The sequence below is a fragment of the Dictyostelium purpureum genome (genome assembly GCF_000190715.1).
Source record: "Dictyostelium purpureum unplaced genomic scaffold DICPUscaffold_12, whole genome shotgun sequence".
NCBI classification, from domain to species: Eukaryota; Evosea; class Eumycetozoa; order Dictyosteliales; family Dictyosteliaceae; genus Dictyostelium; species Dictyostelium purpureum.
This window is the reverse complement of record NW_003519349.1, coordinates 95,791-119,528: the sequence shown is the minus strand read 5'-3', so window position 1 is coordinate 119,528 and position 23,738 is coordinate 95,791. Positions and strand designations below refer to the sequence as shown.

At 24.9% G+C, this 23,738-nt stretch overlaps 6 protein-coding genes across 6 annotated transcripts; 5 read left to right on the top strand and 1 right to left on the bottom strand.

The window, feature by feature from the left end:
• Nucleotides 1–918: 918 nt before the first annotated feature.
• DICPUDRAFT_147466 (uncharacterized protein) lies at nucleotides 919–2,863 on the top strand (the record flags this gene model as incomplete). Its single annotated transcript, XM_003283711.1, has 2 exons — nucleotides 919–1,140; nucleotides 1,274–2,863. The coding sequence occupies 2 exons, from the start codon at nucleotides 919–921 to the stop codon at nucleotides 2,861–2,863; spliced, it is 1,812 nt and encodes a 603-aa protein (XP_003283759.1).
• Nucleotides 2,864–3,659: 796 nt separating this feature from the next.
• Nucleotides 3,660–6,779, top strand: DICPUDRAFT_96471 (uncharacterized protein). Its single transcript, XM_003283710.1, has 3 exons — nucleotides 3,660–6,390; nucleotides 6,466–6,586; nucleotides 6,652–6,779. The coding sequence occupies exons 1-3, from the start codon at nucleotides 4,420–4,422 to the stop codon at nucleotides 6,693–6,695; spliced, it is 2,136 nt and encodes a 711-aa protein (XP_003283758.1). The 5' UTR covers nucleotides 3,660–4,419; the 3' UTR covers nucleotides 6,696–6,779.
• Nucleotides 6,780–7,054: 275 nt separating this feature from the next.
• DICPUDRAFT_147464 (uncharacterized protein) lies at nucleotides 7,055–11,935 on the top strand (the record flags this gene model as incomplete). The annotated part of the gene is made up of 3 exons (XM_003283709.1): nucleotides 7,055–9,756; nucleotides 9,828–10,115; nucleotides 10,183–11,935. 3 exons carry the CDS (start codon nucleotides 7,055–7,057, stop codon nucleotides 11,933–11,935), a joined length of 4,743 nt encoding a protein of 1,580 aa, XP_003283757.1.
• A 1,456-nt stretch (nucleotides 11,936–13,391) lies between these two features.
• DICPUDRAFT_147463 (uncharacterized protein) lies at nucleotides 13,392–14,383 on the top strand (the record flags this gene model as incomplete). Its single annotated transcript, XM_003283708.1, has 3 exons — nucleotides 13,392–13,729; nucleotides 13,785–13,879; nucleotides 13,941–14,383. 3 exons carry the CDS (start codon nucleotides 13,392–13,394, stop codon nucleotides 14,381–14,383), a joined length of 876 nt encoding a protein of 291 aa, XP_003283756.1.
• A 131-nt stretch (nucleotides 14,384–14,514) lies between these two features.
• DICPUDRAFT_96469 (uncharacterized protein) lies at nucleotides 14,515–16,536 on the bottom strand. Its single transcript, XM_003283673.1, has 2 exons — nucleotides 15,937–16,536; nucleotides 14,515–15,863 (listed from the first exon to the last, which is right to left on the bottom strand). Exons 1-2 carry the CDS (start codon nucleotides 16,525–16,527, stop codon nucleotides 14,547–14,549), a joined length of 1,908 nt encoding a protein of 635 aa, XP_003283721.1. The 5' UTR covers nucleotides 16,528–16,536; the 3' UTR covers nucleotides 14,515–14,546.
• A 1,055-nt stretch (nucleotides 16,537–17,591) lies between these two features.
• Nucleotides 17,592–21,737, top strand: DICPUDRAFT_45033 (uncharacterized protein; the record flags this gene model as incomplete). The annotated part of the gene is made up of 4 exons (XM_003283707.1): nucleotides 17,592–17,697; nucleotides 17,779–20,120; nucleotides 20,191–20,323; nucleotides 20,395–21,737. 4 exons carry the CDS (start codon nucleotides 17,592–17,594, stop codon nucleotides 21,573–21,575), a joined length of 3,762 nt encoding a protein of 1,253 aa, XP_003283755.1. The 3' UTR covers nucleotides 21,576–21,737.
• Between the last annotated feature and the right edge of the window lie 2,001 nt (nucleotides 21,738–23,738).

Sequence of the window (23,738 nt, the reverse complement as noted above, 5' to 3'; positions counted from 1 at the left end):
TATAAAGATCCATACTAATTTAAAAATCATTATAATTTACATTACCCAAAAATTTCTTTATTTGATCCTTTTTCATTCAATGTAAGGAATAAAATGATAATTCCTTTTTTGTGAATAATAATCATATTTTTAAATTATTTATTATTTAAATTATTGATTAATTTATTATTTTTTTTTTTTATGTCTTGATTCTTAAAAAAGAAACATAAAAAATATAATTATCATTATGTAATTAATATAAAAAAAGTAATTTTTTTTTTTTATAAAAAAAACAATAAAAATTTAAAAAATATTAACAAAATTATGAATTTAAAAATATTTATCTCTTTTTCTAGTCACCAAATATTTATTATTTATAAAATAATAGTTTTTTTTTAGATTATCAAATATTTCTATTTATAAAATAAAAAAGGAAAACTTTTTTTGATTTCATATTTTATCATATTTTTTCATTTTTTTGCATAAAATTGCATAAATATGTAAAAAAATAAATTTGCATAAAAATGAAAAAAAGTGTGGTTCGAGGTGTAAAAGATATTATTAAAGCTAAAATCAATTTAAATTTTGAAAGAGAAATCGAAGTGTTTGTAAAGATAAAGATAGTTTTTTTGAAAAAATAATCATTATTTGTTCAATTTTAGAAGGAAATTCCATGTTTGGATATTCATTTTCAAATAAAAAAAAAATAATTTAAAAATAAAAAATAAAATAAAAAAAATAAAATTTTTTTTTTTTTTTTAAAAAATTTAAATTTTATTTTCTTCATTTTTAATTTACGTAAACACCCAGTCATTCAACGAGACACATACCTACACCAATATAAATCATTGTCATATACAAAAAATATAATAATAATTTCATGAATCTTTAAAAATCAAAATTTCATATTTATGCAATAAATATATAAATAATTAAACAATGTCTTCAAATTTAGCAAGAATATTTAAATCTAGATCATTTAATTTTCAGTTCCAAAAAAATTTAAATAATAACCTTACTATATATGAAAAGGTTAAAAGCAGCTGGAGAAGAGCGTCCAAAGCATTGACACAAATTGAAGAGACTACCAAAGGGAACAATGTAACAATGTTTTTCACTGGAGATGAAATGTTTAGTGAAATGTGGAATAAAATTAGAAATGTAAAGATTATTATTATTATTGTTTTTAAAATTATTACTTTTACGCGTATCAATAAACCACCTACCAATCAAATAATCGTTCATTCGATTTCTTTACATTTATACTTATAAAATATATATTTTTTTAAACCAGGCAAAAGAAACAGTTTTAGTTGAAACCTATACAATCGAACCTGATATAATTGGTAATAGAACGATAGAGTTATTAAAAGAAGCACAAGAAAGAGGTGTTAAAGTTAGTTTTGCATATGATGCAATTGGTAGTTCATCATTATCAGATTTTGATATATACGAAATGAAAATTAAAGGTGCCGAAATTTTTCAATTTAATCCTATTAAACTAGTTCCAAATTTACCATATACACTTAGAAATCACAGAAAGATTATGGTTATAGACAGTAAATATGGTTTTTGTGGTGGTATGAATATATCTGGTAAATATGCATCATCAAGTTTTGAAGGCGGTAAAGATTATTTTAGGGATACACATTGTATGATAGAAGGACCTGCCGTTGAAAAGTTAAGTGAAGTATTTTACAATTCAATCAAAGATAGATCAAAGAAAACAAACCAAGTTACATCTTATTTTAAATCAATACATGGCTATCCAGTAGGTTCATATATCAAATCAGGTGCTGTTGGAGCAGCATTAAACGCATATGACGAGCTTGAAGGATCTCAAAATAAAGAAAAATCAACCAACGAGCTTGAAAATATTTATCAATCAAGAAACGCATCAATCTCCGATTTGGATAGTAATTACAATTATATAGAGTACAGTAATTTATATGATGACGAAGATGAAAGCTCATTTGACACCTCACTATACAGCTTAGCTAATATAGAGAAGTCTCAAATTGAAAAACAGAAAATGGATCAATTGGATTTGACAGAAGATGATTACGATATCGATGATGATGATTTTAAAGAGTTTGTCACCTTCACCAACGATTTTCAATCATTACACAATTTAAACAATTTAAATAATTATATTTTAGACGACAGTAATCTCGGTAATCTTGAAAAACTAAATAATATGGATTCCAAAGCCAACACAGGAAACCCAAATCCACCACCAAATTCAATTTTTCCACTTATTAAATCAGTAGGAAGCAATCCGTTCAATAGCAAACCAAATAAAATTATTATGGCATCTGTCAAAGTCGAAAACACAGTGGTTCAAGTTCAAGAGTCGAACCAATTTAGAAAAAAGAGAGATATTCAAAAGAGTTTAATCATATCGCTAAATGGTGCAAGAGAACGTTGCTATATAACTACCCCATACTTTTTACCACCAATACGATTAAGAAGAGCCATCATTTCTGCAGCATTACGTGGTGTCGACGTCAGAATTATTACTGCTGGTAAGAGTGATGTACCATGGTTTAGACATGCCAGTAGACATATTTACCAAAAATTCCTTAAACACGATAAAATTCGTATTTATGAAATGTTATCATCTACCTTACATGCCAAAACACTCTCCATCGATGGTGTCTATGGTACCATTGGTTCTTTCAATCTAGATACTTGGAGCAAAAAGAATTTAGAGGCCAACATTGCTTTTCTCTCACCCCAACTTGTAAATATTCTCGAGCAACAATTTAAAAATGATTTAGTGGGCTGTAAAGAAATTACACTCAAAGATGTCAATAATCGTTCTTTATTAGATAAACTCATTTGTTATTTATGTTATCAATTAAGTAAAATTTTAAAACCATAAAAAAAACAATTAAAATAAAATATTTTAATTTAAATAACAATAATATTATTTAGATTATTATAATCAAATTCATCATTATCATCACAGATTTATAAAATAATATATTTTTTTTTTCTTAATTGTTTTCATTATAATAAATTAAATTTAAAAATTAAAATAGAAAAATATGAAAAGAGACACCCCACCACACAAAACCACCTTTTTTTCTCGATATTGCTTATTTTTTTATTTTTTTTTTCAATTTTACAAATAATGGATACTTTACATTTTTTTTTGGCCATTTTTTGAGACTCTTTTTTATTTTAAATTTTGTGATATAAGGATAATAAATTTACAAATAAAAAAAAAAATTCTAGAAATTTAGATTTTTGATCAAAAAGAAAAAAAGAAATAATATCATTTGGATCTTTACTGATTTTAAAAAATCTTATGAATGAATGATTTAGTTATAATATAATAAAAAATTAAAACAACAATCATTTTTATTTTATATTTTTTAATGTTTTTTTTTATTTCAAAAAAGAAATAAATCTTTACTTTTTGTTATATATGTGTGGTGCACACAGGTAACTCTCTTGAGCAAAAAAAACAAAAGGACAAACAAACCAAATACACACACCAAAACAAAAATACCCCTACACACTAAAAGTATATATAAATATCTTTTTTTTTTTTTTTTTTATATTTTATTATTTTTTTTTAAATTTTTTTCTTTTTTAAAAAATAATTTATTTTTTTTTTAATTTTTTTTTTTTTTTAATTTTTTTTTTAATTTTATTTATTACTAAAATCAAATAAAAAATTTTAATAAATAATAATAATTCTTATTGTGTTTAATAACTTTTTTTATTTTTTTTATTGTTTCAAATTTTATAAAATTTGTACACTTTTTATTTTTATAAATAGGATATTTATCATATATTTAAAATTATATATATCTCAGTATAACAATTGTTTATGTACTTATAAACATTTTGTTTAATATATATATACATTTTTCTATAAAATATCTATTTAGCCCAAACTTATTTATTTTATAACTTGTAATATTAGAAAATCAATTTTTTAGAATCTTTTATAATTATTTTATTAATTTATAAATAACTATAAAATATTATAACTAATAATAAATAATAACAATATATATAGTCTAAAAAATAACATATGTTTTAAAACCAAAATAAGAAATTAAAAAATCAACACACTAGATACACACAACAATTAAAAACAAAGGGACACACCAACTATAATTCTAACACACATATAAAATTTTTTTTGTGTTTTTTGTATATTTTTTTTTTTTTAATAAATAAAGAAAAACAGCCATTTATTTTGTAAAAAATAATATTATAATAATTATATTTTATCATCACACCTTCTAACACACAATCATCCAATAATAAAAATAATAATAATTATTTTTTTTTTTTAATCAATATTAATATTTTTTTTAAATAAATAAATAATAATAATAATAATAATAAATTTATTTATATAATATTAAATAACAAAAAAAAATAAATAGTTTTTTTATAATTAAATAAAATAATAAAAAAATGTCGGTTTATTGTGAATTAAATGATGTAATCCATCAGATTAGATATAAAACTCAAATTTTTTATGAAACATTTAAAAGAGATAGCATAGCAGAGCAAATATATAATTTTTCAAATGAAAGTTCATCAGATATTGATCCAGATGTTCAATATAGTAAAAGTTTAGATAAAGATTACTCAATTTTATACAAACCAATTATATCACAATCTTCAACACCAAGTGCTGTTACACCGGGTGTAAATACACCCACAAGTGCTTTATCACCACCACAGCAACAGCCATCCCAACAACCCCAAGCACAACAAAATAATAAACCAACCACTGCTACAACAGCTTCAACTGTAACATCACCTGCTACTACCTCTGCAAGTAGTTGTACCAGTGGTACTACCCAAACAACTTCATCATCTTCGTCATCAACAACTGTTACCTCAACAAACTCTTCAACAATGTCATCATTAACTTCAACTGATGCATCTGCTTCATCTTCTGCATTTTCACAACAACCTGTACAACAAAATAATCAACAATCTTCAAATTCTCAACAACAAGCACCCCAACAAGCACCACAACAACAACAGCCACAACAAAATAATTCTCAACCATCAACATCGCCTAAAAAATGTAAAATAGTAACTTTCACTGGTACATCTGTAAAATTAAATAAACCAATTAATCCAAAAGATAATAAAACAAATATAGTACCTGACAAAACAACAACTGCAACAAATATTTCTTCACCAGCAGCAACCAATACACCACAACAACCAGATAAAACCAATGAACCAGTATTTGTATTTGTTAAAGAAAAAGTTGTTAAAGCACCAGTACAAACTACAGAATCATTGTTAACTAGATTAGTTAGACCAAATCATGACGAATCTCATGACTATGGTGATATCATTCCACCACCATTAGGTCCAGGTATGAGTTTAAAAATTTTTATTGCAAACCTCAATCAAGCAGTTAGCATAAAAGTAGTAGAAAAAGCCACTATTCTTCAAACTATTGTAGCAACTTTACGTGCTTTTCATTCAAGTGGAGGTGTAGGTCTTCCATCATCAGATCCAAAAGCTTATCACATTAGGATTGCAGATTCAAATGGTAAGGTCGATCAAGATTTCCCTCCGTTAGATTTAAATGGTTATATTAGTAAATTTAAAGATGAAACCTTATTACTTTGTCTCAATCCTAAATTTGACTTAAAGAAGAGTGGTTCTTCCTTATCAATTAGTGGTGGAATTCAACCACCTCCAGGTTCATCAACTAGTTCATCAACTTCATCAAATGGCTCAAATGTAAATAATAATCTTAAAGCAAGCACAGGTGGAATGAATAATAGCCAACAACAACAATCACAGCAACAATTACAGCATCATAATTCACAGGCCCAATTACAACAAAATTCACAAGCTCAATTACAACAACAAAATTCACAAGCACAGTTACAACCACAACAAACATCAGAAGGCGGTGGCGGTGGTCATCATCATCATAATTATAGAACACACCATAGAAGTGTAAGTTCAGGCCCAGATGCGCCATTGGTCGTAAAAATTACTTTACCAGATAGTAGTATAACTAAAGTAGTATTCCAAAAAACTATGCTCCTTAAAGATCTTTTAGAGAGCACCTGTAAAAAGAGAAAACTTTTAGTATCCGATCACTACTTTACATTGGAGAATGGTAGAATTTGTGAGGGTATTTTACCAATGGAAAAATTGGGTGGTGCTGATCTTATTCTCGTCTCAAAACGTCCTATCGAGGTAACTACCTTATCTCCTTCCGATACAGATTCAAATGGTTCTGATTTACAACAAGAAATCTTTTGGTACGATGCTCTTGCTTGGCAATACAAAACTTATGAAGTTACAAAACTTAAAAAATATTCATCAAAACAAGAAAGAATTATTGGTATTGATAAAGAAAGAATAACAAATATGTCACCAAAAGATGCTGAAACTAAAAGAGTATTTATAATATTTATAAATATTTTTATTTTTTTTTTATAAATTATTAACATATGTTTTTTTTTAATACTATAGCCTGCTAGATTAATCAAAGATATTTCAAAAATTGCTCTTTTGGAAAAACCAAAATATTTTACAATTGAATATAATGATGGCAAATCTTATATCTATGAAGCTAGAACTACTTCAATTGCCAGTATGTATATTAATAATTTTAGAAAAATAAAAATAAATATTAATTTTTTTTTTTTTATCTTTTAGATGAAATTGTTGGTAAAATATCTTATATTTTGGGAAAAAATTAATTGATATATATATATACAAATTTATGTTCGATTTAAATACAATATAGTAAATAAAATAAAATAACTTTATTAGGTTATTTGTTTAAAAAGAAAAAAAAAAAAAAAAAAACCCATATTATATAAAGCCCGTTTATCATCTTTTCTTTTTATAAAAGGGATTTATTTATAAGTTTTTCATTATTGTTTTGCTAATTTTAACATACTAAAACAAACTTTTTTTTTTAAAATAAGTTTTTTATAAGAAATTATTTGGGCTGGTGTCTTTCCACCTAAAAAAATCTTTTTTTTTTTTTAAATTATAATTTTTAATTTTTTCTGAATTTTTAATTTTTTTTTTTATTTATTATTAAAATTTCACAATGGAAATAAATAATAATAAAAATAATGATCTAAATATTTCAACAACAATAAACACTACAACAGTTGTAAATAAAACTGAAATTTCCACATCAGAAACAATTGGAAACACAGAGTTAAAAGTAAATTCCTCAACAGTTGTATCAACTTCAATTAATAATATTCTTTCAGCAGCAACAGAAACACCAATAGTTACACCAGCTACCACCACAGAAAAGCCAAAAAAAGAATTAAAAAATTTAGTAAAATATCAATTAATTGATATAGAAAAATCATCATGTTTTATAAAATATAAAGATATTAAAAAAGAGGTTAAATTAATTATTCAAAATGATGAACCTTATTTCAAAGTAGAGAAACCAGAGAGTGCAGGCGAATTTATAATTGAGCAAAGTGCAACTACTTTATTGAAGTCTTTTTTAAAAGATGTCAAAGTAATTAAAGGAAATTATTATGTGTTTATTAATGACAAAAGAATTGACGATTATTCATTTGATGATATCAAACCTTCTCCATCACCATCTCCAAATGCAACCCCAAAACAAATAAAGAGAAAGCCAAGATTATCAACTAACAATGATAGCAACTCCACACCAATTTCAACTACCAACATTAATGATGTCTTGGAAACACCAGGTATTGATAGATCTCCATATGGCGAAAGAAAAACAACAATTCCAGAAACAAATAAAAGAGGTTATTTTAAAGACATTGACAAAGATGATTATAAATTTACATTAAAAAAAGAACCAGTCGAAATCAAATATGAAGATCAACAGTTATCAAGTATTGAAACAGCAATTATCAAACCATCAGGTATTGGCAGATTCTTTCATTTTGGCTGCGAAAGGTATTTATCATTTTCAACTAGAGTTACAAAAAAAGAAAATGATCCAATAAAATCAATTCAAAGTCCAATTTCTACAGTTCAACAAAAGCTTATTGATGAAGGTTTTGAATGGGAGGCTGAGCTTTTGCAATATTTAGAAGAAAAATCGAATGAGGAAAAAAGCTTTAGAGTATTTAAACCAAAGGGTGAAGCTGCAGACATTACCATTGAAGAAACTATTAGAATCTTAAAAGAAGAAAAAGGTGATTTTTATATGGTCCAATCCACATTAGAACCACCAAAAACCTTTAGAAAGCACTTACCTGAATCTATTAAATTCTCTTATTCAAAACCAGATTTCCTTCATATTGTCCCAACTAAAGATGGCAAAAGAAAGATTATAATTTTAGATGCTAAATCAACCACCACAATTGCTTTCCACCAAAAGGTTCAATTAGCTTTCTACAAACTCCTTTTAAACGATATCATCAAGGAACAAGGTATCCAAGATTTAAAAGTTTCAAATAAAGCAGGTATTTATTTAAAGGGAATTTACGAAGTCGAGCCTTTTTCACTTAAAGATCCAGTAAGAATTTTATCAAGTTTTCTTTTTGGAGATCAAATAAAGAAGCAGTCTTATCTTTTAGATATTTTATCAGTTCCAAAAGTCGATTCACCATGGATCTTAAGCGAAAGATGTGATGGCTGTGAATTTATCGACCATTGTACCAATCAACTCGAAAAAGAACACACTTTAAATACAGCAGTTAATATAAAATCATCACTTAAATCACTAATCCCAAACAATAAAGACTCAGATATAAATGATTTAGAGTATCTCCTCAAAGAGGTAAGCATTGATCAAATTAACCATCCATCATTAAAAGTTGACTATATGAAATCAAAGCCAATGATTCAAGCTATTTTAACTGATCAAGTAGTCCCAACTGGGTTCTTTGATTCAAGACTATCATCATATGAAGATATTCAAATTTATTTAGAAATTATTAATAATCCACTTTCACAATCAATTTATCAATGGGGGGTTTTAATTGTTGACTCAAAGAAAGAGAACCCATCATTTGCAAAAGGAGATAGCTTTAGCGAGCTTATCGAAGGTCTTTCAGTACTTTTCCAACAGAATGAAAAGGTTGCATCTCTTCAAACCTACATTTTCGACAGCTTTCAAAAATCAGTTTTCTTTAGAGAGTGTTTTAAAAAACTTAAAGAAATCGAAGACCTTGGCTCCAATGATCCAAAAGATATTACATTCAAAGAATCATTATTGTTGGTCCTTAGAGTTTTATTAAATAGTAATGAGTGGATTAATTTCAATATTGGGCATTATCCACAATTGCACGTACCAAGATTTAAAGATTTATCACTCAGACAAGATGATTCATCCTTCTTAGTTGTTCACGACTTAATAACAACCTCTTTTGCTATCAATGTTAAACCATTCTACACCTTTGAAAATATTATCGAAAAATTAATTCTCAAAAAAGATACAACAAAGGATCAAGACCAAAAAAAAGAAATCATTGATAAAATCAATAGAGAAAAGAATGAAATCTTTGACAATATTATACAATCAAAAGATAATTATGCAATTATAGAAAATAAACTTCATTACCAATATGAAATGGTTTCAATCCTTAAAAAAGAAGTATTTAAATCAACTCAAGATAAGAAATCACCACCATTTATAATTAGAGCTCCATCTTCATATAATGATAACAAAAACTTAGCAAAATTATACTTTTGTTATCAACACGAATGTTTTTCATCTTATAAAAAATTGAAATCTTATCGTTCAAATCCATTAGCTGTTAATTTATTGGAAGGTTTATTTTATTTATTAAAATTAAATTCAATGTAAGTAAATTTTTTTTTTTATATATATACAAAATATTAAATTTATCTAATTTTTTTTTTTTTTTTCATAGCGAACCAAACAAAAATAAATTTATACTTAAATTATCAACTAAAATCAATATTCAAAATATTTCAAGATTCCAATCGATGATAGATAAAACATTTTCAACATTTGGTATCATCAATACAAATAGTTATTTAGAATTATTAAATCATAATGATATTTTACAAACCAAATTATATAGTAAATATATTGACGATGTTTCATTCAAGGGTCAGTCTTATCAAATTGAAGGTGATTATATTGATATCTCTTTAGAACTTCAAGTTTCATCAGATAAAAACTTTAATGATAAAATGTAAATATTTCTATAATTAAAATTTTATTTAAATAGTTTATCCTAATTCATTTTATTTTTTTAATAGTGGAAATGAATTTATATTGTTCGAAGTTTTTGATTTAGGTTTTTTTGCAATGCACAAAGGTTTATTAAATTCATATGAAAATATGCAAAAATCATCAGTATTTTTAAATATTTTAGATAATCCAATCGAATGGTGCAAAGAAAACAATAATGAGGATTTTGAAAGATTAGCAAGAGAGGTTGTAGATTCTTTTAGAGAAATAAGTACTTTTAATGATAAAACCAAATTAACTATGACACCTTCCCAAGAGAACATTTTTAATTCAATTATTAAAAGACGTTTACAATTAGTTAGAGGTCCACCTGGTACTGGAAAAACCCACTTTTTAGCTTTAATCGTTTTAATATTTATGGAAAGTTATAAGAGATTAGGAAAACCATTTAGAATTGCCATTACCTCGTTTACCCATAATGCAATTGACAATTTATTAATTAGAATAGCCTCTTTAAAGAAAGAGTATTCAACTTCTGTAGGTCAAGATATCAATTTCCCATTGTTTAAGAAACAAACAAAGCTTAGCGAAGATTTAAAGCTTAACAAAATTCAATTGTTTGATAAAAAAGAGTTTGAAAGAGAACATTTTTGTGTAGGTGCTACAAGTTGGTCGTTATCGAATATGGATTATGAAAATTTTGACCTTTTAATTATTGACGAAGCTTCTCAGTTAAGCAGTTATATTGGTGCAATTCCATTCTCACGTTTAAACAAAGATACAGGTAGAGTTATTGTCTGTGGTGATAACAAACAATTGGGTCCAGTCCTTATGGATAGATACCCTTCAAGAAATAAACTCAGTTGTAGATCAGAGCCATATGATCCAAAACTCCAAAAATCAATATTTTCATGTATCAAATCACTCTTGGTAAAATATAATATAAAGGATCCATATCTTTCACTCTATGAAAACTTTAGAATGAATAAACAATTATGCGAATTCTCACAAAACCTATACGGCCAAGATTACAAATGCTTCAAAGAAGACCAAGAACAAATCAAACCTTTAGTTACAATTAACAATAGTGATAATGCAGGTAATGAATTAATTCAGTCAATTTTCAATAGCAACGATTCATGTCATACCATTCTTTTAGACGATTCACAGTTTGGAAATAGAGATTTAGAAGCACAAATTGTTAAACAAATTTATAAATTCCTTAGAAATGATTACAATAATAGACCAACCACCGAAAAAACAGTATTTGATGGCAGTATTCCAATATCAGAGGAAGATTTAGAAACCAATTTTTGGAGAAAAGATTTAATTCTTGGTGTTATTACCCCTCTTCACATTCAAAGAAATACAATCATCCCAATCATTCACAACGTGCAATCAAAAGAATTTAATTTGGGTACCGAAGTTAGTCCCATTGTCAACACTGTCGAAGTCACACAAGGTAAAGAATTTGAAAATGTGGTTTTATGTTACAATGGTTTTGATGAAATTAATCGTATATCGGAATTTAGCTTTGACCTCAATCGTTTAAATGTTGGTTTTACTCGTTCAAAAAAGAGATTTATTCTTATAGTGTCTTCAAAACTTTTCTTCCCAGACGAATCAATCTTTGATAATAAGAGAATGTCTTTAGCATATAATCATTTAATCAAATATGTTGGATTTTCAAAAATTCATAAATTTAATATAGATATAACTAGTAATACAAATATCAGCAACAATACAACTTTAGATAGTACATTAGGAAATCTTATTGACCAATTAAATATGTCTGTTAATCTATCAGATGAAAAGAAATAAATAGTTGTTCAAAAAGTTTAAAAAATACTAATTTTAACAAATAATAATCATAAATTCGATAATAGTGGTAAAAAAAAAAAAAAAAAAAACAGATCATAAATAAATTATATTATAAATTAAACAATAATGTATTTATAATTAAAAACTACATTATATATAAAACCATCATCTTTTAAAAATAAATAAAAATAAAAATAAAAAAAAAAAAATTCTTTATTTTATAATTTCTTATATTTATTATTGTAAAAAATCATAATCCTCTAAAAGTGAAGAGATAACATCAAAACTATTAATATCTAATATTACATTAATTGAATTTATGAAATGTTTTATCAAAAAATACAAAAAATGTAATTTTTAAATACATTAAGTGTGGTAATTTTAAAAACTATTTTTCCAATACATATAAATGGAATCTTAGATCTAAAAAAATCCAATATTGTTATCTTTTAACACACACTTCCTAATATCTATTAAATCACAAAATAATTTTATTTTCTTTTGTTTAATTTTTACAAATAAGTTTTTTTTTACAAATTAAATTCAATTAAAAAAATCATTATAGTTCTTCCTCTTTTATCATAACAAATAAATGATGATGGTAGTGATGTCTTTTTATTATTTTTTTATTAATTTTATAATATTAATTTGATTTTAAAAGATAACTATCCCATATAAATATATTCCAAAAACGATTAAATGATTTTCGAAAACTTTCAAAAATATAAAAAAAAAAGAGAAAAAGAACACTAATAATTTTAATTTGATTCTATTACATTTATTGATTTAAAAAACCAAAAAAATAAATTTATAATTTATAATTATTTATTTTTTTTTATAAAAAACCATATACATTAATACTTTAGTCTACGATTTATTTTTAAAAAAAAAAAAAATAAGAATAAAATAAAATATATATTTTTCGAAAAAAAAATCACTTTACCACCCTTTTTTAATTTTTATTTTTTTTTTTCTAACTCCCCATTTTTAATATCCCACCCCATTTTTCACCAATTTAATTTTTTTTTTGTATCAAAATCAATATTTTATAAAAAAACAAATGTATAAATCATGATTAAAGATATAAATTTAAAAAATAAAAAAAATTTAATTAAATTACATAGATAAAAATTAATTTTAAATTTGATGAGTTATTTTTTAAAGAGTGAATATTTTTATAAATAATAAAAGTTTACTATAATTTATTTTTATTAATAAATAAATATTTTAAAAATAAATAAAAAATAATTGGATTTTGTTAAAATTTTAATCAAAATCTAATTTTTAATTTTATAATAAAATTTTTTTTAATAAGATTTAAATAATATAATAAAATAGAAAAAAGAAAAAAAGAAATTAGAAAATTTAAAATAAAAATATATAATTAAAAATATAAAAATAAAATTTTAATTCCTATTTTAATTAATCATAATTTTTCTGTTAAAGAGAATTAATAATGAAACTTTTTGTTTCTATATTTTTATTGTTTATAATTTCAATAAATCTTTGTTATTGTCAAGATAAGAAGATTGAAGGAATAGAGGTACCAGATTCAGTTGAAGTATATGGACACATAGAAAAATCAACAGATAATGCAACTGTACATTATTTCGTTTTAAAAAATGAAACCGCAACAGGTATTACAGTAACATCATGTTTCGGTGCATTTGATATTTACATTAGTATAAATGAACTGATTATCGATCCTAAAAAATCAAATTATTATGGCCAATGGAACCCATCTGTAAAGGCATTAGGAACAAATATCAAAGCTTTCCCACCAGGAACAATCATGTAAGTTTTAAACTTAATAATTATTGATTATTTTAATATACTTATACAATTTTAGATATGTTGCAATTAAAGGAATAGAAGATTATAAATTTAAAAACAACCCTTTATCGACAGAATATTCTATTTTAATTAGCTCCGATGAAGAAAGAAGTAAGTTATACTACCTTATTTGTTATAAATAAAACCAAATACTAATTATAATTTTATATAGTTGTAACACCTTACTACCCAGTTCCAGCAAGGGAAGGCGCAGTTGACGTCAAACTAACTAATGGAGGTAAATCAGGTACAATTAGTTTTTATAAAACTGGTAATCCAAATGATATATACACTATTTATACCTATGATGGTGAAAGACCAGAAGGTATTTTCCCATTTTCAGCATGTGGTGTTAAATATTTTGCAAGTGAAAATAAACAACGTATTGAAAATAATGGTGACAATGAAGCAAGTGCCACTTTTACAGGTCTAAACCCAAGAGTTCAAACAAGTTTAGCAATTGTTGTACAAAGAAAAGCAAAAGGTTTTTCAAGTGTATACAATTTAGTAGTATTTAATTCACCAAATTCATCAGCACTAAATTCATTATCAATGATTTCAATGCTATCAATTCTTCCAATAATTTTGTCTATTATTTATTTCATCTTTATTTAAAAACTAATTAATAAACCCTGCATCTATTTTTAAAAATATCTCTATTAAATAAATATTGAAAAAAATATTATAAAAATAAAAAGTAAAATTAAAAAAAAATAGCAATGTGGTAAAATTATGGGATGAGGTTTGTAATAAAATAAATAAAAATAAGAAAAAGATTTTATTTAACCATTTTTTTAATTATAAAATTATTGGTATATATGTAGGAATTGATTTTTGAAAAAAGTCCCATTAATTCATGATTTGCACTATTTGAGATTTTTAATACAAGCCTGTCATTTTCTTGAATAATATTGGATACTAAACAATTGATGTATCTTAAATTAACTATATTTAGAACGATTTGTATTGAGCTGATAAATGGTTCAACTATATTGAAGAAATTGAGCATATCTTGATAAAAAAAATTGCTTTCATAGTTAATTACAATTTTTTTGAGTGAACTTGAATGATTCTTTAATATATTTGATAAAAAGTTATAGTTTTGGGATGATTTAGTGGAGCAACAACCAAAGCTATCCTTGATAGTGAATTCTAAATACTCTAGAGTTGATGGAGTCATGGACCAGCAAGAAATATGGTTAACGAGTAATTGAACATTGTCGTATTTTAAGAAACCGTTTAATGTTAACTTTTTTAACTGTGGCATTTTGGCTGGGAATATTAAATACTCTACTTCTCTACGACCGTGGTTTTCATTACATCTTGGCCCTGGGTATTTACAGCTGTGGAAATAATTTGGATACATGTTTGAGACTGAACAGCCATCGGTTGTAGTTTGAGTTTGTATATAAAAATGTTTCACTTTGGAAAACTGATCTTCGATATTTTTATAGTCAATTAATTTAATGGAATCATAATCCATAAATAATGGTGGCTCTTTTACAATACTAAATTCACTTTTGTAATCGATTTGTTTATACCATAAGAACTCGGTGTTTGATAATACATTTGATAATATTTTAAAGAATTTCTTGGACACTAAAGCAACTGGAACAAAGTTCATTTTACAGACTGAAATATGATCACTTAACTTGTAATCATTAATATGATTTATAATTATTAATTGCTCTATTATTACTTTTAAAATGTAATCATTGAATACTGGTATGTTTTTATTATTACTGTCATTACTATTATTACCTATACTAATATTACTATTATTAATATGTGTTTGATTTTTTCTATTTAATTTACTGGAAAGTTTATTTAATTCAAATAAAAATATTTCTTTAATTAATGACTCGTTACATTCTTGATCACATACTTCGTTGCAGTAGTGAGCTGAGTTATTTTGAAAATATTTGTTATAAAAATAGGTTTGATACCAATTTAAACTATCTTTTGTAACAATTTCATTAATTTCTTCCATTAAAGACTTTTCAATAAACTTAACGAGCTTTGGAGTTCTTTTATTTATAAAGAATTTAAAGCAACTTAAAGATTTTTCATGTTTAGATTTCTTCCATTCACTAAACTAAATATTAAATAAATAAATAAAATTAATATTAGTATTACGGGGTTTTATTAATTAATATATCTATAATTACTCTTTTGTCATTTATAATACTGTAAAATAATGGGTTTATAATATGATGAATATGATTTTCCCTGTAGCACTCTATTTTATTAAAGACAATATCATTTTCATCAAAGAATAATTCGGTAATGAAAGCAATATATTCTTTAAGATTAATATTATGATTGAACTTGTAGTTAAAATATTGTGCATGGTATACAACGGCAAAGTATCTTAGCTTCCAGTTTGGCGAGTGTATGAAATTGAATATTTCAATTGAAACATCGATTGGAACAACAAAGTTTAACTGAATTGACAAAAAATCTACCCATGGATCTTTTGAGGCTACTAACTCTATTAAAGAATTGATAATATTTCTATTTGTTTCATTATAATTAGTATTATTATTATTAAGATTAATATTATGGTTATTATGGTTATTATGATTATGATTATTATTATTATTTAATTGTTCATTATTTGCTATTTCATTTTCATTTATTATTAAATTATCCCCAAAGTTATTGTTATTATTATTATTATTATTATTATTATTATTATTAAAAAAACTGTTATTTAGAAAACTAATAATATTATTATTATAATTGAAAATATTTTCCATATGATTCTAATTAATAAGTAAGATATATATAAATTTTATAATTAATTGACATAATATAAAAAAAAAAATTTATTATTTATACGATACCATCCATAAATAAATAATTTTTTAATAATTAATAATAAAAATAAAAAAAAAGGAATAATGGGTGTCGTGTGGAGAGCTGGTATTGATATAAATATCAAGGCAGTTAGATATTATAAATGCTGTATATATGAAAAAAATAATGTGGGGGTGAAATAATTAATTAATGTTGTGTGAAATGGGGTTATACAGGTATTTATATGTAAGAGGGTTAATTTATTCATACAATTTTATTTAAAAATTATATGGACTATGTGTTTGTGTGAGTAGCTTGTGTGGGGATTTAAAATAATAATTTTTTTTAAATTATTTACCAAATTTATACATAATGTATATAATATATATAAAAAACAGTTATTGTAAAAAAGTATTGTATGTTTTTTTTATTTTTTTTGTATCTATAATAATCATATTAAATTATGAAAACACTAATGATTCAATAGACAACTAATCTATTTAAGGAATTATTTAAATTATTAATAAATTTTATACATATTAAATTTAATATACTTTTTTTTTTAATGTGTCTTAAAATTTTAATATTAATCTTAACAAAAAAAGATACATAATAATTTCTTGATAAGTTATTTATTTATTTATAAATTTATATATATAAATATTTATAAATAATATATTTTATATATTTATAAATACCTATTAATAAATTTATACTTTTTTTATTTTTTTTTTATGAATTTTTATTAAGTATTTATATATTTATAAATACTCTTTTTATTTATTTTTTTATGAGTTTTTATAAAGGGAAAAAACATGTTGAATGATAAAACATTGTGATATTTAATGCAATTAATTGTGTGTTACCCGGAAATATACAATTTCGCGCTAAAAAAAAAAAAAAAATGTTTTAATTTTTTTTAAAAAAAAAAAAAAAAAATTTTTAATTTTATTTTAATTTTTTTTTTATAATTTTAATTTATATTTTATATTGTATATTATATCTTTAAATTATCTGTATATAAATGGCAGGTAAAAAAAAATCGACAACTTCGGATTCAAACGTTGATGACACAACCATAACAAAAAAAAAAGTAGTCAGAAGAAAAAAGGGTGAAATTGGGTTATATGGTAAATTAAAATTAAAAAATAAATAAATAAAAAAATAAAAACCAACTGTTTTTATTAATATATTCATTAAATTAAATATAGAAACTATTAAAAAAAAAACAAATATAGATAAAGTTTTAGATAAATGGATTCAAGAATATGAAAGTGATGCAGAACAAGCAGTTTGGAATTTATTGGTATTAATTTTCGATTGTGCTGGTGCAGTTACAACTATTACATTTAAACAATTTAAAGACTATCCAATTAATAAAGCAGCCAAAATAGTTTGCGATCAAGAAGACTCTGTTCAATTTCCATTAAGCAGTAAGAGATCAAAGAATTTCTTGGAGAACTTTAATGAATTTTGGTTACAAATAATTATTAAGAATCAAGAATCCATACTTTTTGATGGTTATTTATTAAATATGTTGGTACTATGGCTCATCGAAACTGCACAAGGTAAAAGACGTGGATTAAGATACGCCTCCACATTGGCTGCTATTCAAATCACCACCTCAATGATTGAAATTGCTATTAATCTTAGAAATCAACTCAATGCAGTCTCAAGACAATTAGGTGCAGAAACATCAAGTACAAATCGTCATAAACAATTAAAAGAAAATCAAACAAATATTAGAAAAAAACTCAAAGTTCTCGACGATTTTATAATGGAATTTTTTAAAAATTTATTTCACACTCGTTTCAAAGATAGTTTACCTGAAATCCGTAGTATGTGTTTAGTTCCATTGCCACTTTGGATCCTCCGTTACTCCTTTAAACTATTAAACAATGAATGCCTCAAATATTTTGGTTGGGCTTTAAACGATTTTGCAACTGAACCTCGTTTGGCTGCTGTTCGTGGCCTTTCAATTCTTTTTGCCGATGGTGATAACGCAAATAAATTTGACTATTTTTCACAACGTTTCAAACATAGAATCATAGAAATTGCTTTTAGTGACAAAATTCCAGCCATTACCGTCGAAGGTATACATTTAGTTTCAACTATGTCCCCATATGACTTCTTGGACGAACCTGATGTCTTAAAGGTTTGCAAACTTTATCAAATTGATCATCCAGACATCTCAAAGGCTGCAGGTTCATTAATTTTCAATAAATTTTTATCTGGTGTTCAAGAAAAAATTGATTCGGTCATTAGTGCCAAGAAAAAAAAAAGTGACGAGGAAAAATCAAGCTCACAAATTCTTCATCTCAGAGAAAACCAATTAAATATCCTATTAGAGTTTTTAGAAAAGACTGCTCACTCTGACATTCCTTATTATTTAGTTCTTGCATTATGGGAAACTAAAGCTAAAGATTTATTTGTAGATTGGTCTTTCTGGGTAGATTATTTGGAATCAATTGAATCAAAGAACATATCCGATAAACAACTAGGTATTATTATAAACTTTTTAAACTCATCCATTAGAATTGCAACTGGAGATAAATATCGATTATTTGGTTCAAGTAAACCAACCAATAATTTAATTGCTACAACAACTGATGTTGCTTCAACACAAGCAAATACTCAACAAGCACCACCAACCCCAAAAAAGAAAGGAAAACCAGGTAGAAAAACAGGTAGAAAACCAGCCTCTTCAAAAAAATCTGATGATGAAAGTGATAGTGAAAATGAAGAAGAAATCACAGAAGACCAACAACCACAACAACAAATTGACCCTGAAGAATTATTAGATGAAGAAGTTTGTAACCAAGTAACCACCAATTTCTTAAACATATTACCAGAATTAATTACACAATATAGAGCAGATTCAGTCATATCTCAAGGTCTAATCGAAATTGCAAAATACTTTGTATTGGATTGTTATGTTACTCTAAGAGCCCAATCTAAATATACAGAATTATTAGAAGCCATCTGTTCAATTTTTTTAACACAACCAAGAATCGAACTAATTAATGTAATCTCTGAAACTCTTGATCATCTTATCAACAATGGTAAAACCCCATCACAATTAGAAACTGCATCAAAGAATGCCCTTCATAGTTTACACAATGAACTTGTTGATACTTTACGTTTAGCTAAAATCAGACCTCCTCAATCCTCTCAAATCATCCCAAGTACTGATGACCAAAATCAACAAGAAGATCAAATTTTCCAAGTCATTGTCACCCTTAGAAAACTAGATAGCTTAGGTAAACGTTTTTATTTCAGCGATGAAAAGTATGCAAGTCTTATTCATAGCTTTACAGGAGGTGATATTCATGGTATTGAAGTTGAAACTCAAGATGACTCTGATAATATTATCATGCACTCACTCAGTATCACTTCACAACTATTAATATGGTCATTCTTTAGAGCCATTCCTGAAAAATCATATCATATCAACCCAACTGATCTAGATGTCATCCAATCATTCTATCTCTTTGTTTCAAGATCAATATCACATTTAAAAAATTCAAATATTACCCACACACTTAAACATTTTGTAAGTATCCATTTAATATTTTTTTTCCTAAAAATATATAAAATATTAATATCCTTTTTTTTTAAAATAGATATACACAACATTGGTTGACACCCGTTCAATTTTTTCACCAGTTTTAAGCTTAACCAATCTCAATAACTATAATATTGGCTTACCAATTGAAAAATTATTAGCAAAAACAATTGAAGATTTAATTAAAACAGGTATGTAGATAATAGTTATTATATTAAAATAGATATAAAAATTTTATACTAATTTTTTTTTTTTTTACTAGAAAATGAATATTCTATTAAATTATTAAAAGTTGAATATTTAAAAACTCAACAATCAAATTTAGAGAAAAAGAAAATAGCAATTGAAAATAGATCAAAGAGATTAACAGCTTTAAAGACAAAAAAGAGTGATACTGGTGCCGCAGTTACTACCGATGATGATACTACAGCTGCTCCAACAACAAATTCTGAAAGAGATGACACCGATACTGATGGAAATATTATTGAACATCAAATTTTAGAATCAGATATTGAAATGGTAAATAGTTTTGTTTTTGATAATAAATACTCTAAGAGAATGGAGGAGCTTGCTATTACCATTTGCAACTCAATTAGATTTTCATTTACCTCTGAAATTCTACTAAGAACATTACTCGAACAAATTGCAATTTCATCAAGTAAACCATGTACCGATTTAATTAGAGAATTTATTAAAGAAAAACCTCAAAGCAATCCAAAAGTAGAACTCGATATTTTTTGTGAAGTTATTGCAAATTTCCATAAAATCTGTATCAGCGAAGAAATTTCAACAAATAAAGAACTTCAACATCATATGTTCTCCAGATTTAGATCACTTTGTCAGTATTTAATCAATGACTACATCAAGAATGAAAACACACTCAAAGACTCTATTGAACACTTTTTAAATTTTGCACTCAAAAACCCTACAGTCGATAAAATGGATGAATTTTTAGAAATTATTCAATTCCTTTGTTCAAAACTCTCTGAAAAGTCATCAATTGAAATATTAAAAAAGAGAATTGTGTTCCCAAACGATTACATTCATATTGAAATCATAAAGAATATTTACGATACAATCGAATTCCAAACCATTTCAAATATGGATATTGAAACTGGATCATCCAAAAAGAATATGAAAAAGCAACAATTAAAATTCAGTAGAAAACCAACAACAAAGAAAAGAAGAAGACCATCCAAAAATGTCAGTAGTGAGGAGGAAGAGGACGAAGAGGAAGAGGACGAAGAAGAGGAAGATAATATCCAAAACAGTGAAGAGGAAAATAAAAATATAACCACAAACGATGAACAAGAAGAAGAAGAAGAAATTTTACAAGATGATATAGATCCAGATCTACAACAACAAAGCGAATCATCTGAATACTCATCAGATTATGAAACAAAAGAAACATCAAAAAAGAAACTAAAACAAATAAATAATTAAATATTTTAATTTTCAACAATAATAAATAATAACAAAATAACAATAATAATTATAATTAATGTGTAATAATCTATAACCCCCAATATAGTATAGTTGTTTAAAATAATTTATTTTAATAAATTATAATAATGTAAATAAAGCATATAAAAAAAAAAAATTACTAAGAGTTCTTTTTTTAAAAAAAATTTTCTTAAATGTTTTATAAATAATTACATGTGGATCAAAACTATATTGAATCAAATCCAGATTTTGCGAGGTTGAAAACATAACAACAATAATAGAAATATTTTAATATACCTTTTTTTAAGTGTGTTAGAGTGTGGTGTCAAAATTAACTTTTTTTTTTTTTTTTTAAAAAAATTAGTGGGTTTGGTGTGTTTTTGTGGGTGTTAAAAAATAATTAGTTATAACTTATTTTAATATATATATTTTTATATAAATATATATATAACCTTAAATATATTTTTTGGAGTGGTAAATATTTCTATTGTGTTAAGGTGGGTATACGTTTAATCTTGGTGAGAGTTGTTTTTTTTTGAACTCCAGTGTGTTGTGTGTGAATATTTTTATTTTTAATTTTTTTTTTTTTTATTGTTTTTAATATTTTTTTTTTTTTTTTGATTATATTAACAACAAAAAATTTTTTTAATTTTCCAATTGGAAATGTTAAAATTTTCCCCCCCTTACAAATATAAAAAATTTTTTTAAACCCTCCCCAAAAAATTTTTTTTTTTTTTTTTTTTTTTTTTTAAAAAAAAAAAAAAAAAAAAAAAAAAAAAAAAAAAAAACCTTATCTTTTTTTCACTTTTCAAATTTCTTTTTTTATTTTATTGTAATCCTTTTAGTTTTAAAACATTGTATTGTAATATAAATAAATAAATAAAAATATTTAAAAAAAAAATATAAATAAAAAATGCTTTTTACTTGTAGAAAGTGTAATACTAGGGTAGAAGGTGAAACTATTTTTGTATTTGGTTTTCATTATCATCCAACTTGCTTTGTTTGTTTTGACTGTGGGAAAAGTTTATCAGATGTCTATTTCGAAATTAACAAACTTCCATATTGTGAACTAGATTACAAAAAGCCAAGACCAGGGGATCCAACAAACCAACCAGTATTCAAGAAAAAGCCATTCTCCAAACAAGCCGCTCAAAATAAACAAGCTAGAACATTTAATGGGCCATCTAAAAATAATATCGAAACCGGTAGTAGTAACAATACTAATAATAATGTAGTTAAGCCACCAACTAATATCAACAATAATAATAACCCTAACAACAATGGTAATAACATCTCTAATAAAAACAATGAAAACGATTCCAATGATAACAATTCGGCTTCATTAAAAAATAGTAACAATATTAAAAAGAGTACAAGTGATACAAGTATAAGCTCATCAAATGATAAGAATGAATTTAAAGGTAATATCCCAAAGAGTGATAGCTCATCATCAATTTATAAAAGCCAAGGTTCCAATTCCAACTCTTCATCAAATGATCCTTCATTGAAAAATTCCAGTAATGATACATTCAAAAATGGTGCCGATGAAATCCCTATTGTAAATATTAAATTTGAAGATAGTGATTCAAAACCAGAAAAAGAAATCGTCCATATACACCATCATCACCATCATCACCATTTAACAGATGATGAAAACCCCCCAATTCAAGAACAAACCATTCAAGTTAACAACCCAATCGTTGCTCAAATATCTGTTTCATCGTCAATACCACAGAAAGCCTCATTTGTAGCTGTTGATAAACCATCCACTGAATATAATAACAATAACAATAATAACAATAACAATAACAATGGCCATAATGAAAACAAACAACATAGATCCACCTCATTTGATAATTCTTTAGATGATATTTTAAATTCAATGGAATTTTTAGTTTCAAAACCTAAAAATGAAAATGAACCAAAAAATATTAATCAATTACAAAACAAATCCAACAACAGTAATATTGATAACAATACCAATAACAATAATAATGATAATAATAACAATAATAACAATTATAACAATAACTGTGACAATTTATCACAAGATATCAAACCACAATCTAAAGATATACACCACCATCACCATCATTACCATTCAACCAAACCATCCCTAGCTTCATACCCATCAAACTCTAATGTAAACACTCTTTCTCCAAA

Bases quoted from the DNA above. Each gene is read 5' to 3' on its own strand.
- DICPUDRAFT_96469 (XM_003283673.1), bottom strand. From the start codon at position 16,527: ATGGAAAATATTTTCAATTATAATAATAATATTATTAGTTTTCTAAAT. The intron at 15,864-15,936 runs GTAATTATAGAT...TTTAATATTTAG, and splicing joins GTATTATAAATGACAAAAGA to TTTAGTGAATGGAAGAAATC.
- DICPUDRAFT_96471 (XM_003283710.1), top strand. From the start codon at position 4,420: ATGTCGGTTTATTGTGAATTAAATGATGTAATCCATCAGATTAGATAT. The intron at 6,391-6,465 runs GTATTTATAATA...TTAATACTATAG, and splicing joins AAGATGCTGAAACTAAAAGA to CCTGCTAGATTAATCAAAGA. The intron at 6,587-6,651 runs GTATGTATATTA...TTTATCTTTTAG, and splicing joins TAGAACTACTTCAATTGCCA to ATGAAATTGTTGGTAAAATA.